This window comes from Octopus sinensis, linkage group LG24 (genome assembly GCF_006345805.1).
Source record: "Octopus sinensis linkage group LG24, ASM634580v1, whole genome shotgun sequence".
NCBI classification, from domain to species: Eukaryota; Metazoa; Mollusca; class Cephalopoda; order Octopoda; family Octopodidae; genus Octopus; species Octopus sinensis.
Window position 1 is genome coordinate 16,881,616 of NC_043020.1, and position 18,644 is coordinate 16,900,259.

An 18,644-nucleotide genomic window follows, 5' to 3' on the forward strand; every position below is an offset into this window, starting at 1 on the left:
TTAATATGTTGATAAGTAAAAAAGTTACAGTTATTTAATGAAACAAGCCTAGATTTATGATTATTTTAGAATTTAATTGAAACTCATGAGGGGTGTATTTTGGTCAGAAATATAGTAACGAAAGGGTTAAGAAACACACAAAAGCCGTTCGATTCACTTCAACATTTAAGTTTAATTTGTCAAAATATTTTTGTCGCTTTAAGACCATGACCTGCTCACTGACAAAAATCCATGCTGTCGCGGTCTTAGAGCGAGGAAAATATTTTGACAAATTAAACTTAAATGTTGAAGTGAATCGAACGGCTTTTGTGTGTTTCTTAAATGGCTTACAAACACCTTCCACGCTGCAATTGTTTTCGTTTCAGCACACGATCTCAGATCAAATCACTCGCTATGCAAGTACATCTCTATAAGCTAATAAGTTTTAAGATATGACTTTTCATGCTCTATCATTTTCTGAGTCAAGTTACATGTCTTGGAACCAATTTCTGATGTAAGTTGAGGTACGCTTGTGTGTGTGTGTGTGTGTGTACATTACACATCCACTCTTTTTTCCATCTTAAACTGAGCATCAATCTAATGCATTCACTGTGTACATCTCTTTGACTTTTGCTGTTTCTATTTTTATTTTTGATTTGCCTATATATATATATGATATTAAATGTTTGATTTATGCAATTTCAGAAACCAATGCCGGGATAAACTATAAAAAAGTGTCTCCAACGACAGTTTTAGAAGTTAGTGATCGGCAATTTGCAATAATCTGTTCAGAAAAACAAGCAAGAGTATGTATCTTCTTTATTTCACCTTCTCCTTCTGTGTAGTTGTTTTGTTTTGAATATTTTACAGTTTTTTTTTTCTATTTTCTTTATATACATCAACTTTATTTATTTACATAAACTGTTATCTATTGAATGTTTGCATGTTTATTGGGTTAAAAAATCTTTTTTTTTTATATATTGTGCATTTGTGAACAAGACACCATTGTTAATGATAGATTTCTAACACATTAGTAACAGGTTTATTGCATTTGTGGTGTTTAAGAAATATATAAATTGTGGAAACTAAATGGAAGCCCATAATACATGCACAACTTTCAATGATGTAAACATTGATGAGAAAAACAATAAAGCTAGCATATTCTAATGAAAATCATTTATGTTACTATTGCCAAAGTTATATTCTTTTATTTGTTTCAGTTGTAGGTTTGCAGCCATGCTGGAGCACTGCCTTAACCTTTTAGTGTTCGCATTATTCTGCCAAAATTAATCCTTTTTTATCCACATTGTTTTGAACTAATCATGCATTATCTTGTAGCTATGAGATTTTGATGAGGTAGCTGTTAATTTTTAAAACGATATTGTGGGGTTGGTGTGAGAGACCAGATCTAGTCAGTTTGAACATAAAACAGGCAGAACACTTTTGGCTGGATATGGCCAGTTTAAATGCTAAAGGGTTAATTTATTTTCTTTCAGGTTTGTTGCCACTTTATGGCAGGAAGTTGGTCTATAATTAAGTTTGTAACAGCTGATCTTCCTTGAGCGTATCTTTGAATGGTGGGCTGGTCCACTATTGTTGTTAGGAGTCTATCCAATGTATTTTTTATTGCTTCTATGGTGGTCCCTTTTATATTTCTGATTTATTTAGGTAGGCATTTGAGCAATTGAGGACCTCTAAATATCAGACTGGTACAATAAAATGCTTTTGCTCATGATTTCAACGGTAATATATTTGGAAGCTGACTCTCTACCAGTTCATGCATTAAAATTTTCTCTAATGCCAAAGTGTAGAACATGCCCTTCCTGGATTTTCCATACATATTTGATAATATATCTCTCTCTTCAGTGTTCAAGAGAGTCCTTTGTCATTTTCATGTTCTTAAATGCACTGGTTTATCTGAAGTATGGTCATCTGCACTTAGCTATATTTTTCTCATGCAGAAGGTACCCTTGGAAAATTTTCCAATATCATTATTTTAAAGTCATCACTCTGTTCTGTTCCCTTTTGTGCCTTGACAGTTCTTTAGTCTTACCTTCAGAAGAAAATTTGTACTACAAATTAAAACACACAGTATACTCTGTAAAGTGAATGGTATTAGAATGGGTGGCGAGCTGGCAGAAACGTTAGCACGCTGGGCGAAATGCGTAGCTGTATTTCGTCTGTCGTTATGTTCTGAGTTCAAATTCCGCCAAGGTCAACTTCCCCTTTCATCCTTTCGGGGTCGATAAATTAAGTACCAGTTACGCACTGGGGTCGATGTAATCAACTTAATACCTATGTCTGTCCTTGTTTGTCCCCTCTGTGTTTAGCCCCTTGTGGGTAGTAAAGAAATAGGTATTAGAATGGGTTTCCAACCATAGAAAACCTGCTGAAACTGAGACACTAGGGCACAATGCCATCCACTGACCCCTAACAAACTGTCTAACCCATACTGTATTGGAAGGCAATGGATGCATGCATGGCTAAAGAAGCAGTATATAAGTTGGACAAACAATAAAGGAAAGTATCCAACACCAAGTTGTAGAGGCGTATGGTTTAGTGGTTAGGGTGTTGGACTCATTATCGTAAGGCTGTGGTTTCAATTCCTGGATTGGGCAATGCGTTGTGTTCTTGAGCAAAACGCCTTATTTCACTCTACTCCAGTCCACTCTGCTAGTAAAAATGCGTAATCCTGCAACAGACTGGTGTCCCATCCAGGGAGGAATATAAAACATCAGAGAAACTGGGAAACCATCCCTATGGTCCTTTTAGAGTAATAATGTAGACTAATTATCCAATACTAAATCAAGGAGTGTCTGTGTGGTAAGTAGCTTGCTTACCAGCCAAATGGTTCCGGGTTCAGTCTCACTGCGTGGTATCTTGGACAAGTGTCTTCTACTATAGCCTCGGGTCGACCAAAGCCTTGTGAGTGGATTTGGTAGACGGAAACTGAAAGAAGCCTGTCATATATATGCATATATATATATATATGTGTGTGTCTGTGTTTGTCCCCCCCCCCCAACATCGCTTGACAACCGATGCTGGTGTGTTTACGTCGCCGTCACTTAGCGGTTCGGCAAAAAGAAACCGATAGAATAAGTACTGGGCTTACAAAGAATAAGTCCCGGGGCCGATTTGCTCGACTAAAGGCGGTGCTCCAGCATGGCCGCAGTCAAATGACTGAAACGAGTAAAAGAGTAAAAGAGAAAGAGTAAAGAGAGATAGTTTAAGTAAAAAGAACCTAAATCTAATGTACTTACTATAAATGATTTTCTTCTTGAAAGATGTCTGGTGCTCTAACAACTCTGCCAGTTTGTCACCTGTCAATTGTGCATTTCTTCTTTATTTGTTATTATGAAATTGTGAGTTTGTTTCCCAGACAGGACAGTGTGTTGAGTTCTTGAGCAAGTCACTTTATTTCACGTTACTCCAGTTCACTCAGCTGCAAAAGTGAGTTGCAACATCATTGGTACCAAGCTGTTTTGGCCTTTGTTTTTCCCTTGGATAACACCATTGGCATGGAGAAGGAAGGCTGGTATGCATGGGCAACTGTTGGTCTTCCATAAACAACCTTGCCCAGACGTGTGCCTTGGAGGGGAACTTTCTAGGTGCAATCCCATTATCATTCATGACCAAAAGGGATCTTTACTCTATTTTTAAATATATGATGAACTCTAGCTGTATCAGTTTCAATGTAAGACCACCCAGATGGTCTGCCAACTCCTTGAATTAGCATATTTGTGGTTGAATATCCCATAAACAGGTAGCCTTAATGCAGTTCTCAGGTAGAATCACTATGACACTTTGTCACACAACCTTGTCACACACTGCAACCAGTGCTTGACAAAGCTGTACCTCTGAATTACAGGTACAAACCATCCACTGGGCTTCTACACTATCTCCATTTTTCCCAGAATTGCTTACAGCACTTGGGTCGTCCTGAATCTATGGTAAATGCACTAACGCAAGATGCTACACAGTAGAATCAAATCCAGTTCCTTGTGGTTGTGAAATAAATATCATAACCACTAAGCTGTACCTGTTGTTGGTGTCCTCATATCTCTTCATTGTCTCTTGTTGATATACATCTTAAATGTCCGCTGTTCTTTCTCTCCATACAAGCAAGATACTGACATTTCTGCTCCTTTGTTTGTTTCCAGGTTATGTCCTTACCTTCTCAGACGTGTGCATATAAGGTGAAGATCACAGAAACTTCTTTTGTTGTTAAATCAGAGATTGTGTCAATCAAAGGTAAGTTTATATGTTCCAGTCTTTTGTGGAGTGTGTAACAATGTGAGGGGAGAGGAGGGGATGGATGTCAGCTTTGGAATTGTTGCAAAATTGATTAGGTGCAGGCATGGCTATGTGGATAAGAATCTTGCTTTCCAGCTATGTCATCTTGGATTCAGTCTTACTGCACGGTATCTTAGACAAGTGTCTTCTACCATGGGCTGATCAAAGCCTTGAAACTGGATTTTAATATAGGGAAACTAAAAATAAGCCTGCTGAGAGGCAAATACAGTCTGCTACAAAGGCTTTTGGCTCCCTTGAGAAGCTTCTATGGAGTGACTTATAGAATAAGTACCAAACTCAAAAAAAAAAAATCAACTACTGAGGTCAAATTGTTCAATTAAAACTCTCTGAGGTTGTGCCCCAGCATGGTCACTCTCCAAGTAAAAGATACTCCTTAAACTGCACAAATTATGTGCACAAAAATTGCACAAAATTATATATATACACACACATATATATATATATATATATATATATATATAAAATAAAGCTGAAGTTGTCTGTGTGTGGCAGGTTTGGTAGCCTTCAACTAACACTATCTCCTCCAAGACCCTGCAGCACTAGAGTATGATAGAAGAAGGCTTGCTCTTCATTCCATAGAAGAAAAAATTCAAATCGGACCATGTTAACACCAAAAATTATTTACATCAAAAAGGTGCTTTTTTTCTATGAAAATCCCTATTTTTTACGCTCTTTGACTGCTGTGTCACCATTTTTCGGTGTATTTCAACTGGAAAAATGTTCACTTGAAGAGAATAACAAGGTGCATAATGCAAAATGTTTTACTTTTCAAAAATTCCAATTCTAAAGGGTCGAAACAAACCCAAGCAACACCGGGTGATACTGCTAGTACCTTAATAAATGAGAGATTGGTATGTAAAACTAATTTCCATATTTAACATCAATAAAATTTTAAGTGGATATATTTGGTTTCTACATTCAGGTTACTCTGCCAAATGTAAGGCTCACTTATTAACTGTTTTGAATTAATCATGCATTATCTCATAGCTTCAAGATTTCAATGATGCAAGTGTTTATTTCTAGAATGGCATTATAGGGTAAGTGTAAGAGGTCTGATCATGCTGGTTTGAACATAAGATAGAATACTGGATATGACCAATTTAAATGGTTAAAGGGTTAAAAGGGCTATGTGATAAAACTGGAATGATTGTATCACCAAGCAAACTTGAGGGAAAAATTTTTTTTAGATTTTATCAAAACAACTTCATCTTCAAATTTTAATCATATTCAAAATTTAATTAGAAAAACCATTAATTTAAATGAAATAGGATAAGCTTTCAGATGTTTATTTTTTAAATTGAATTTTAAATTTTGAATTCACTTGCCAAGTGAACTCCCTTTTTCTCTCCATAAAATTCTGCCCTAAATAGTGCAACCATCCCACTTTTAGTTTATCAGGGATTTTTAATTAGTTTTTTTTTTCTATTCAATTTTTAAAAGTTCTGTTTCATCATTTTACAATTTCAAATTTATAGCAGAAACTAAAGATTTTCATAGAAATCTTTCATTCCATATACAAATCTTAAAACTAAATATTTTTTAATAAGTGTTTTTTACCACTACTACTACTACTAATAATAATTATTATTATTATTCTTGATGAAATACTTTGTGATATTTCTTCTGGCTTTATGTACTGATTTCTAATTCCATTGAGGTCAACTTTGTCTTTCATCCTTTCAGGGTTGATGAAACAAGTACCAGTTACACACTGGGGTTAATGTAATCAACTAGCCCCACTCCCCAAAATTTCAGGCCTTGTGCCTTTAGTAGAAAGGATTATTATTATTATGATTATTATACTCTTACTCTTTACTCTTTTACTTGTTTCAGTCAGTTGACTGCGGCCATGCTGGAGCACCACCTTTAGTCGAGCAACTCGACCCCGGGACTTATTCTTTGTAAGCCCAGTACTTATTCTATCGTCCCTTTTGCCGAACCGCTAAGTGATGGGGACATAAACACACCAGCATCGGTTGTCAAGCAATGCTAGGGGGACAAACACAGACACACACACATATATATATATACATATATACGACGGGCTTCTTTCAGTTTCCGTCTACCAAATCCTCTCACAAGGCTTTGGTTGGCCCTAGGCTATAGTAGAAGACACTTGCCCAAGGTGCCATGCAGTGGGACTGAACCCGGATCCATGTGGTTGGTAAGCAAGCTACTTACCACACAGCCACTCCTGCGCCTATGATTATTATTATTATTATTATTATTATTATTATTATTATTATAACTTCTGCCTCTTACAGATAGTGTCTGTCTTGCATGTTATGTTGCAAATGGTCGCATCGTAACCTTCAGTTTACCCAGTCTGAAACCTTTAATGGACGCACCATTCCAGCCTCTCACTGAGATAAGGTAAGTTCTGAGTTCTTCCATTTTGTACATCTTTCATTCTTCCTTTCTCTTTCTGTTTAATTCATTCATTCTGTATATGTTTCATTATTCCATTCTGTACATAATTTATCCATCCATTCTGTACAATTTTTATTCTGTATATGTCTCATTCATCCATCCTGTATATCATTCATTCATCCATTCTGTACATCTTTCATTCTTCCATTCTGTACATCATTCATTCATCCATTCTGTACAACTTTCATTCTTTCTGCTGACACATCACAGCTGTATATTCACAAATATATCAGAGGAAAATTATAACAAAATAAAAATTTTATAGCTATTTATGTACCATATTTCATGTAAATACATTAATACTGTACAAATAATATCTCTTATGGACATGCCAAGTTTAAAAATACAAAATATACCAGAGGGGGATGAAAATAATCTCAGCAGCAACTAGCAAGAATACCAAATGCATTTCAGCTTTGTTGGGCCTTGTCAGCGTCATATACTCACAGACAGTCACATACATAAGTGGGATTCATCACCTCCAATATATAGGAAATAGGGAATAAACTTTCACTGATATTGCAAATAGCTGTCCCACTGAATAGAAATCCATTATATGCAATAGGAGCAGTATTAAATTTAAATAATCATTTATGTATTATACTTGATGTATACACATTGTTTAAAGGCAATTTACTGTGGTATTCATCTAGAGATAACATCTCCTATGAACCTCACACACAATATAGTGGAGGCGCAATGGCCCAGTGGTTAGGGCAGCGGACTCGCGGTCGTAGGATTGCGGTTTCGATTCCCAGACTGGGCATTGTGAGTGTTTATTGAGCGAAAACACCTAAAAGCTCCACGAGGCTCTGGCAGGGATGGTGGTGATCCCTGCTGTACTCTTTCACCACAACTTTCTCTCACTCTTACTTCCTGTTTCTGTTGTACCTGTATTTCAAAGGGCCGGCCTTGTCACTCTCTGTGTCACGCTGAATATCCCCGAGAACTACGTTAAGGGTACATGTGTCTGTGGAGTGCTCAGCCACTTACACATTAATTTCACAAGCAGGCTGTTCCGTTGATCGGATCAACCGGAACCCTCATCGTCGTAACCGACGGAGTGCTTCCATCCACACACAATATACAAGCAGTGTTAAATTGGAAGGGTTATTAGACTATGGTATAGGAAGTATTTGTTCTGGATTTCTGTATTCTGAGTTCAAATCTCACCAGGGTCAACATGACTAAATAAAATACCTGCATTCTCTCCTGCCTACTTTACTTACTTTCCATTAACTTCACACCAAAGAAGAATTCTTTCATTTTTAATATGAAATAACTACATTGCTGTTTCTCTTTCTTTTTCTTTTTTCTTTTCTATATTCCCACAGAGTTGCACGAACTTTCTGCTTCAGCAACAATGGCCATGCTATGTATCTTTGTACGCCTACAGAACTTCAAAAAGTTACTTATTCTGCTGAAATGAGGTAAGTCAATTCAAACTATTCTCCTTTAACCCTTTAGTGTTCAGATTATTCAATCAAACATAATGCCTATTGATTCCCATTGATTTGAATTAATCATGCATTATCTCATATCTTCAAGATCTTGATGGTGTAATTACCATAATGTAGAATAACATTGTAGGGTAGGTGTGAGGGCCTGGATCTGGTCAGTTTGAACATAAAACAGATTAGCTATTTTGGCCGGATATGGCTGGTTTAAATACTAAAGGGTTAATGATTAAATTCTACCAAAGGGTCTATTTTTTTATGAACAATCAGTGGAAATTATATAATTGTGACACTGTTGTTAGAAGATTTTAAATTTTGACTTCAATGTCGGTAAACTTTTGAAATGTAAGCACTAAAATTTTGAAATCATTGCCAAAGGAAGTTTTTAAATATTTGTACTTTTTTTGTGATTGTTAGTTGTTACCAAACTACCACACAAATCTGAATAATTTTCATCGATGTATTATGTATAGAAACATGGTTAGTAATGTGTGAAACTCTGTGAATTGAGTACTGTCAACTGGAATATGGTCAGTAAAAATTTTTTAGAAAATGTCTAGCTTCAACTACCGTATTTGAATCTTTTCTGTAAGATTTCACTTTTGTCATCCTTCTTGGAGAAACTTTGGAATAAATTGGAGTTAATTCATATGACTATAATCTTCTCTGGAAAATTGGCTTCTAAACTAATCATAAAAATGTTTGTTGTGAGATGAACTGACCAAACTGTGAAACCATTTGTATACATTTCACTGCTTTCCCTAAAAAAAGAGCTCCCTGGACAAAGACATTTAACTCTACTTAAAGTTTTGTCTGATTAAAAAAATTAACATTTCAAATAATTAGCTGCTGTACTTAAAACTCTTTGTGTCAATGTGACTGTGACAATAAAGATATTAATGAAACATTAAATGCAATCCATCTTTCTTTGCTTGCATAAAGTTGGTGGAGTCGCTTTTTGTTCAGTCTGACAGTGAAGTATGCTGAGTTACTCCCCTTGTATATGAGAACCAGGACGCAATGCAATGGCTGTTATAAAGTTTGAGTTCTTGATAGCATTATTTCCACTACCAAACAATTCAGCTGTGGGTGAGATAAGAGAATATTCTGTTACTCAGAACAGACAGGGTCAAGCAGTTATGTCCCTTAACTGTGTCTATTGTAATGACAACTACAAAACTTTAGTATTTTTAATCCTTTAGCATTCAAATTACTTTGGCAAATGTAATGCTTATTTATTCGCATTCTCTCATAGCTTCAAGATTTCAGTGGTGAGTTTGCTTATTTTTTTGAATGACATCATAGGGTAGTGTGTGAAACCAGATCAGGTCCATTTGAGCATATAACAGGTAAAGTATATAAGGGCCAAATATGACCAGTTTAAATGTTAACCCTTTCGTTACTGTATTTATTTTGAGATGCTCTGTATTTCTTTCAATTACTTTAAATATAACAAAGAATTTAGTAAAATAACTTATTTATCATTCAGCTAGTGTTAGAAACATAAATTGTGACTAAGGTTTGGTGGAAAATTTTAATTCAAAACTTATAAAAACAAGATATTTGTACTCAGATCCAGAGCCGGTTTCAGCCAGGTTGGTAACGAAAGGGTTAAAGGGTTATTTGCAGCTGTTGATAGTTAAAAATTGATATCAATGAATTAATCAGTTCAGTTTGTGTTTCTTTCATTCTTTCAGACAAAATCTTAATGAAATGCTTGGTGATCTTTTCCTGCCATGTGAAACTCCAGAAGCACCTAAACAAGGATTTTTCAAAAATCTGTTTGGTGGTGGTAGTGTTACTGTTGACAGAGAAGAATTATGTAAGTAGTTCACTACACTCTTCTTCAAAATAAATCCATCATCATCATCATCATATCATCATTATCATCATCGTCATTATTATGAAGGCAGTGAGATGGCAGAAGCATTAGCATGCCGGGCAAAATGCCTAGTTACATTTCATCCGTCTCCACGTTCTGAGTTCAAATTCTGCCAAGATCAACTTTACCTTTCATTCTTTTGAGGCCAATAAAATGAGTACCAGATAAACACTGGGGTCCATGTAATTGACTGGTCCCCTCTCCCCAAATTTCAGGCCTTGTGCCTTTAGTAGAAAAGATTTATTATTATTATTATTATTATTATTATTATTATAGAAAGGATTATCATTATTAAGGCAGTGAGTCTACAGAATCATTTGCATGCCAGGCAAAATGCTTAGTAGCATTTTGTCCATCTCTGTGTTCTGAGTTCAAATTCTGCTGAGGTTGAATTCACTTTCCATCATTTCTGGTTCAATGAAATAAGTACCAGTTGTGTATTGGAGTCGAGGTAATCGACTTAACCCCTTGCCTGAAACTGCTGGCCTTGTGCCAAAATTTGAAACCATTATTATTATTATGATGATGATGATGATGATGATGATGGAGCTGGAATGCAGTTGAGTGGCAGAAACAAGAAAATAAAGCATGCATAGGGATTTTATAGGGTTCATTCATAAGTTTAACCAAAGCTACATTAAGGTGTGAGCTCACAGGGCATTTACTTCAGTGCCCAATTCTGCTCTATGTATGTTGCTTGCTATCAATAAATAAATTTTATTTGACCCAGTGCAGTGATTTGCCCAGGGCTTATAATACTGCTAAGGTGGCCCTGAATATAACAACAAAAATTCGATACTTGTCTTCAAAATAAGTTATTATTTTCATTATCATCATCATCATTATTATTATTATTATTATTATAGAAGGTGGTGAGCTGGCAGAACTATCGGCATGCCAGGCAAAATATTTAGCAGTGTTTCGTCCGACTTTATGTTCTGAGCTCAAATAATGCCATCAGGGTCGACTTTGCCTTTCATCCTTTCAGGGTCAATAATTAAAGTACCAGTGAAACAATGGGATCGATGTAATCGACTAAACCCCCCCTCACCCAAAATTTCAGGCCTTGTAACTATATTAGAAGGGATTATTACCTCTGCCTTAGCAAAGATGGAGGTATTGTTTTCAGTTGTATTTGTTTGTCCATGGACAAGATGGATTTGAATGAAACTTTTGGAGATGTTTGGCCTCATGATTGGCACAAACTGATTAGATTTTGGAATCAATCTGGTACCAGACAACGATTCTGGATTATTTTTCCTGTTTTTTCACTTAATTTTTAAGAGCAGTCAGGTTCATTTTTAGTATTCTCATTTCTGAGAGTAATCAAGTTTATTTCAGATATTCTCATTTTAAAAATCATCTCCAGCTAATCGTTGACATGACATTGGTGTTGCCTTGACAGAGGTTTGTACTCTGTGAGTGTCCTTATTATTATTATTATGGATCTGGACTGAATCCAAGTAGCAAAAACAGGAATATAAAGTATATATATATAGGGTTCATTCATACATGTAACAACAAAAATTTGCTGTATATAATTTTCCTTAATTTTTTCTTTTTAGCATCAGGGAAAATGGGAAAATAGATCTTTAGTGGCTCTTGCTGGTGTTATAAATGTAAAGTAGTTCTACAGCATGTGGTTTAAGAGTCTATCTATGTATCCGCTCAGTCGAAGTCGACTCTCAGTTACCCGTTGGATCAGTGTCCTCCAGTCAGTTCTATCCTGGGCTGCTTCTTTTAGATTGGCTATGTCCATTCCAGTATCACTCTTGATGGTGTCAAGCCAGCGGGTTCTTGGTCGGCCTCTTCCTCTCTTGCCACTGACCATTCCAAGCATGATGTCCTTCTCCAGGGATTTTCTCTGCATAACATGACCGAAATATGCCAATCTATGCTTGGTGATCCTAGCTTCTAGCGACATTTTCGGCCTGATCTGCTTAAGAACTTCTCCATTGGTGAGCCTCGCTGTCCATGGAATCCGTAAAAGTCTTCTCCAACACCAAAGCTCGAATGGTTTAAGAGTACAGGTTAAATATAGAATACAAACATGGAAAATTCTATATATTTATTTGCAACCATAGAAGTTTAAACATAAAAGTGTGGACATGTTCATCGATAAGTCATTTAGATAATGGATGTTGCCGAAATGTTATGGACAATGTACAGAGATATTTTCATGTTTTCTTGCCAATGTAATTATTTGCATTGCTATTTCAATGTTTGCAAATAAATATATGGTTAACATATGAAGAAAAGTCAGTCAAGTGAGTGTGTGTGTGTGTTTAACCCTTTAGCATTCAGATTATTCTGTTAAATTTAATATTTATTTATTCCCATTGTGTCAAATTAATTATACTTTTTCTCATGGCTTTGAGATTTTGATGTTGTAATTGTATATTTTCAGAATTACATTGTAGGGTAGGTGTAAGAGGCTAGATCTCGACAGCTTGAGCATAAAACAGAATATTTGGCTGGATGTGGCTAGTTTAATTAAATGTTATACAGTTAATGGTTAAATTAATGTTGAGGTTGTGCTGAGATAAAAATTAACTGTTATCAAGAGAACTAATGTGAGCAAAATAAACCCTGACGTGTGATTGCTGTCAGATAAAATGTTAGAAACTGGGGAAGACTTGCTTGTGTCAAATAAATGCTGTCAACCCCAAAACAAAAGGATGAGTAAAGTTTTCACATGTGTTTATAGGGAGATTAGGCTTCATAGATTACTCATCTCTGATTGGTCAAAACTACACACATGACAAGAAGGAATTAAAATATCAGTAGTCAAAGTGATGTCACTATACATGCAACCAAATGCTGCAAGTTATGCAGTCTAGCACACAGCTAAGTTCAAATGTCACCTGCATAACCTTAGTCTCTCATTCTTCAAACTTTGGTTAAATAAGTTCCAGGTGCAGGGGTGGCTGTGTGGTAAGTAGCTTGCTAACCAATCACATGGTTCCGGGTTCAGTCCCACTGCGTGGAATCTTGGGCAAGTGTCTTCTGCTATAGCTCTGGGTCAACCAATGCCTTGTGAGTGGATTTGGTAGACGGAAACTGAAAGAAGCCTGTCGTATATATGTATATAAATATATGTATGTGTTTGTCCCCCTAGCATTGCTTGACAACCGATGCTGGTGTGTTTACGTCCCCGTCACTTAGTGGTTCAGCAAAAGAGACCGATAAAATAAGTACTGGGCTTATAAAGAATAATTCACAGGGTCGATTTGCTCAACTAAAGGCGGTGCTCCAGCATGGCCGCAGTCAAATGACTGAAACAAGTAAAAGAGAGTAAAGAGAGAGAGTAAAGTCAGACACCATTACTTCAACTAAATCCCTTTTTTGTAAATGTATGTATGGGTGTCATTCTTATAAGCCATTATCATTAGATAGCTGCAACCTCAGTGGGTAACAAAAGTTTGTTTCTTTTTTCGCCCCCAACATGCAAACAGTAAAAAGAACGATGATAGTAAAATACGGAGCATTAGATGTGAAGATCTGTTGAAACTAAGAAAGGCAGACTGGAAAAAAGTCTGCTAATTGGTAATGGAGCATTGAATGTAGAAAAGCTGTGGGAACTGCAAATGGAGGTAGACCAAAGTATGTATAAGAAGTGTAATACTATTCCAGGGTCTCAAATCTTTTTGACTTTGTGGTGAAATGGAGATGAAACAAAAAATTAGACACTTTTCTATGGAAAGTTAAAATTACAGGTGTACTTTATATTGAAATATTTTTAAAACTATATTTTGAAATTGAAAGTTTAGGGGGGAAAATGCAGAAATCTATTGTTTATTTTGTTTTATTTATCATACTTGTGTGTGACTAAATTATAAATGAGGGTTTTTTTTGTTTTGTTTTTTTTTCATGATTTTCAAGCATTGATATAGATTTTCTAAAGCCTTGAAGTTTATTTTTAAAAATCTGCAATACACTGGATACTCTTTGTGGTATACCCGTGTTTGATGGTATACAAGTGGTACAAAAGTAAAATACCCAGTACACTGTAATGTGGTTGGTATATGGAAAGGCATCCAGCCATAGAAACCATGCCAAAGCTGACATTGGAACTCAGCACAGCCCTACAGCTTGCATAGATCCTGTCAAACTATGCAACCCATGTCAGTATGGAAAAAACAGATCTTAACTGATGATGATGATGATAATGATAATGATGATGATGATGGCGCATGGAACTTTGAATGTACGAAATCTGGGAGGGGGGTGTGATTCAAGTGTGATTTGTTGAAGATAGTAGTAACTTTCACAGAGTCTGGAATACTGATGCTTTGAGAAAGTGATTGAACCTTAAGGACGACATCGACTTAAAGACAACAAAATGGTGTGCTAAATGCCAGGCATTAGTGATAGAGAAACATATAAGATGATGTAGTAAGTTTAGATCTCAAGATCTTGGGCCTCAGACAAGATGAGATAGAATTTAGTAGAGGGGCAATATGCAGTGCATATATTTTATGACGTTGTATTGTTCAAATATTTTCATCATCTCAAATTTCAGTCGGTGAGACCAGTGGAAAAGCTGCAAAAGGTATGGCCAAATTTATTGCTGGCTCTGGCGGTATGCATCATCTCACAGCCCAGTCTACATCAGTTGGCGGTGAAGTGGCTCGAACAAAACAGGTTACTATCTTTCCACTTTTCAACATTTCTTCCTTTTCTCTGCATTTGTATCTGCTCTTTTATCAGCATTTCTCATTATCTCACTAATTAATAAACAGGATGGCCCCTGAGAAAAAAAAAACATTTGTAGTATTAATTTACATTCCATTATATTCTGAGTTCAAATACTATCAAAAGGATAAGAAGCAAAATTGACTTTGGCAGGATTTGAACCCAGCTTCTCTTTTGATCATGTCAGAGCCTTTAACCTTTTAGTATTCAGATTACTCTGTCAAATACAATGCTTGTTTATTCATATTATTTCGAATTAATCATACATCTCTTAGCTTTGAGATTCTGAGTATGTGATTGCTTATTTTTAGATTAACATTGTAAGGTAGGTATAAAAGGCTAAACCTGGCTGATTTGAATGTAAAACAGATATAATATTTGGGCCAGATAAAGGGTAAAGACCCCACTTTGGTCATGAATGACCATGGAATTGCACCTAGAAAGTTCTCCTCTGAGGCACAATTCCAGGCAATGTTGTTTATGGAAGACCAGCAGTCACCCATACATACCAGCTTCCCCTTTCCATGCCACCAATGTAATCCAAGGAAAAGACAAATACTGATACAGCTTGGCACCAGAGACATCACAACTCATTTCTACAGCTGAGTGAACTTGGGCAACTTGAAATAAAGTGTCTTGCTCAAGAGCACAACACACAGCCTGGTCCAGGAATCAAACTCACTACCTCATGATTGTGAACCCAATGCTTTAACTGCTGAGCCATGCACCAAAGGGTTAAAATAAAATACCAGTCAAGTACTGGAGTTATCAACAATATAATAATCAATTCAACTACTTATTCCTGTCCTGCGCAAATTTGTGATAGTTTTGTGTTGGTGTAAAAATTTGATATAAAAATTATGATGGACAAAAAAGGGTCAGGTGTGGTGAGAAGTTTGCTTTCAACTACATGGTTCTGGATCCAGTCCCCCTGTGACACCTTGGGCAGGTATCTTCTGCCATAGCCCTGGGTCAACCAAAGCCTCGTGAGTGGTTTTGATTAAAAGTTATGATGGACAAAAAAGGGTCAGGTGTGGTGAGAAGTTTGCTTTCAACTACATGGTTCTGGATCCAGTCCCCCTGTGACACCTTGGGCAGGTATCTTCTGCCATAGCCCTGGGTCAACCAAAGCCTCGTGAGTGGTTTTGATTAAAAATTATGTTGGACAAAAAAGGGTCAGGTGTGGTGAGAAGTTTGCTTTCAACTACATGGTTCTGGATCCAGTCCCCCTGTGACACCTTGGGCAGGTATCTTCTGCCATAGCCCTGGGTCAACCAAAGCCACGTGAGTGGTTTTGATTAAAAATTATGTTGGACAAAAAAGGGTCAGGTGTGGTGAGAAGTTTGCTTTCAACTACATGGTTCTGGATCCAGTCCCCCTGTGACACCTTGGGCAGGTATCTTCTGCCATAGCCCTGGGTCAACCAAAGCCTCGTGAGTGGTTTTGATTAAAAATTATGTTGGACAAAAAAGGGTCAGGTGTGGTGAGAAGTTTGCTTTCAACTACATGGTTCTGGATCCAGTCCCCCTGTGACACCTTGGGCAGGTATCTTCTGCTATAGCCCTGGGCCAACCAAAGCCTCGTGAGTGGTTTTGATAGGCAGAAACTGAAAGAAGCAGAAGTCCATCATGTGTGTGTGTGTCTCTTTGTGTTTGTCCTCCACTACCACTTGACAACTGGTGTTAGTTTGTTTACATCTCCATAACTTAGTACTTCAGTATAAGAGACTAATAGAATAAGTACCTGGCTTAACAAAAAAATAGATAAGTACTGGGGGTGGTCAATCCATTTGACTAAAATCCTTCAAGGCAGTGATCCAGGATGGCCACGGTCCAATGACTGTAAGAAGTAAAAGATAATACTGGATTCACGTTTGTGAGTTTTCTTTAATGCCTCATTATTTACATTACTAATTATCAAATCACAAAGAAATGAAAGACACAACCTTTATTTTACTTTACAAGTAATTTGCCACAGAAAATTTCTAAACTAATTTAATCTCACAGATTTCTAAGACTTTTTTTTTCTTTAGGATAATTAACAGACAATACTTTTATATAATTTCTCTCTCTCTCTCTCTCTCTCTCTCTCTCTCTCTCTCTCTCTCTCTCTCTCTCTCTCTCTCTCTCTCTCTCTCTCTCTCTCTCTCTCTTTCTCTCTTTCTGCATACTCTTTCTCTTTTACTCTTTTACTTGTTTCAGTCATTTGACTGCGGCCATGCTGGAGCACCGCCTTTAGTCGAGCAAATCAACCCCGGGACTTATTCTTTGTAAGCCCAGTACTTATTCTATCGGTCTCTTTTACCGAACCGCTAAGTGACGGGGACGTAAGCACACCAGCATCGGTTGTCAAGCAATGCTAGGGGGACAAACAGACATACAAACATACACACACATACATATATATATTACATATATACGACAGGCTTCTTTCAGTTTCTGTCTACCAAATCCACTCACAAGGCATTGGTCGGCCTGAGGCTATAGCAGAAGACACTTGCCCAAGATGCCACGCAGTGGGACTGGACCCGGAATCATGTGGCTGGTAAGCAAGCTACTTACCACACAGCCACTCCTGTGCCTATCTTTCTATATAACAAAACAGCAAAGTGGAAATGGTTTTAGTATCATTTATTCTCCATTACATTTATTTCAAGTTATATAGATATGTAAAACTTTGTAATTCCTATTAGCAAATAAAATATGTGCAATAGAGGACAAAATAATACCAAAATATTTCCACTTTCCTGTTATGCTATACAATAGGCGCAGGAGTGGCTGTGTGGTAAGTAGCTTGCTAACCAACCACATGGTTCCGGGTTCAGTCCCACTGCGTGGCATCTTGGGCAAGTGTCTTCTGCTATAGCCCCGGGCTGACCAATGCCTTGTGAGTAGATTTGGTAGACGGAAACTGAAAGAAGCCTGTCGTATATATATATGTATGTGTGTGTTTGTGTGTCTGTGTTTGTCCCCCTAGCATTGCTTGACAACCGATGCTGGTGTGTTTACGTCCCCGTTCAAAAGAGACCGATAGAATAAGTACTGGGCTTACAAAGAATAAGTCATGGGGTCGATTTGCTCAACTAAAGGCGGTGTTCCAGCATGGCCACAGTCAATTGACTGAAACAAGTAAAAGACAGACAAAATACCGATAAGCATTTCGCCTGGCATGCTAACGTTTCTGCCAGTTTGCCGCCTTACGTAGCGGCAGACAAAATACCGATAAGCATTTCGCCTGGCATGCTAACGTTTCTGCCAGTACGCCGCCTTACATAGCGGCAGACAAAATACCGATAAGCATTTCGCCTGGCATGCTAACGTTTCTGCCAGTACGCCGCCTTACATAGCGGCAGACAAAATACCGATAAGCATTTCACCTGGCATGCTAACGTTTCTGCCAGTACGCCGCCTTACATAGCGGCAGACAAAATACCGATAAGCATTTCGCCTGGCATGCTAACGTTTCTGCCAGTACGCCGCCTTACATAGCGGCAGACAAAATACCGATAAGCATTTCGCCTGGCATGCTAACGTTTCTGCCAGTACGCCGCCTTACATAGCGGCAGACAAAATACCGATAAGCATTTCGCCCGGCGTGCTAACGTTTCTGCCAGTTTGCCACCTTACGTAGCGGCAGACAAAATACCGCTAAGCATTTCGCCTGGCATGCTAACATTTCTGCCAGATCTCCACCTTACATAGCGGCAGACAAAATACCGCTAAGCATTTCGCCTGGCATGCTAACGTTTCTGCCAGTTTGCCACCTTACGTAGCGGCAGACAAAATACCGATAAGCATTTCGCCTGGCATGCTAACATTTCTGCCAGTTTGCCGCCTTACGTAGCGGCAGACAAAATACCGCTAAGCATTTCGCCTGGCATGCTAACG

General features: G+C 37.4%; 1 protein-coding gene across 1 annotated transcript in view; it reads left to right on the forward strand.

Moving 5' to 3' along the window:
- LOC115224093 (syntaxin-binding protein 5) overlaps positions 1–18,644 on the forward strand; it is a 370,435-nt gene that overhangs the window by 349,775 nt on the left and 2,016 nt on the right. Inside the window, exons 26-31 of the mRNA XM_036513088.1 lie at positions 685–785; positions 4,140–4,230; positions 6,558–6,666; positions 8,058–8,153; positions 9,878–10,002; positions 14,585–14,706. Coding sequence (XP_036368981.1) covers positions 685–785; positions 4,140–4,230; positions 6,558–6,666; positions 8,058–8,153; positions 9,878–10,002; positions 14,585–14,706 — 644 coding nt within the window. The remainder of the gene's footprint in view (positions 1–684; positions 786–4,139; positions 4,231–6,557; positions 6,667–8,057; positions 8,154–9,877; positions 10,003–14,584; positions 14,707–18,644) is intronic.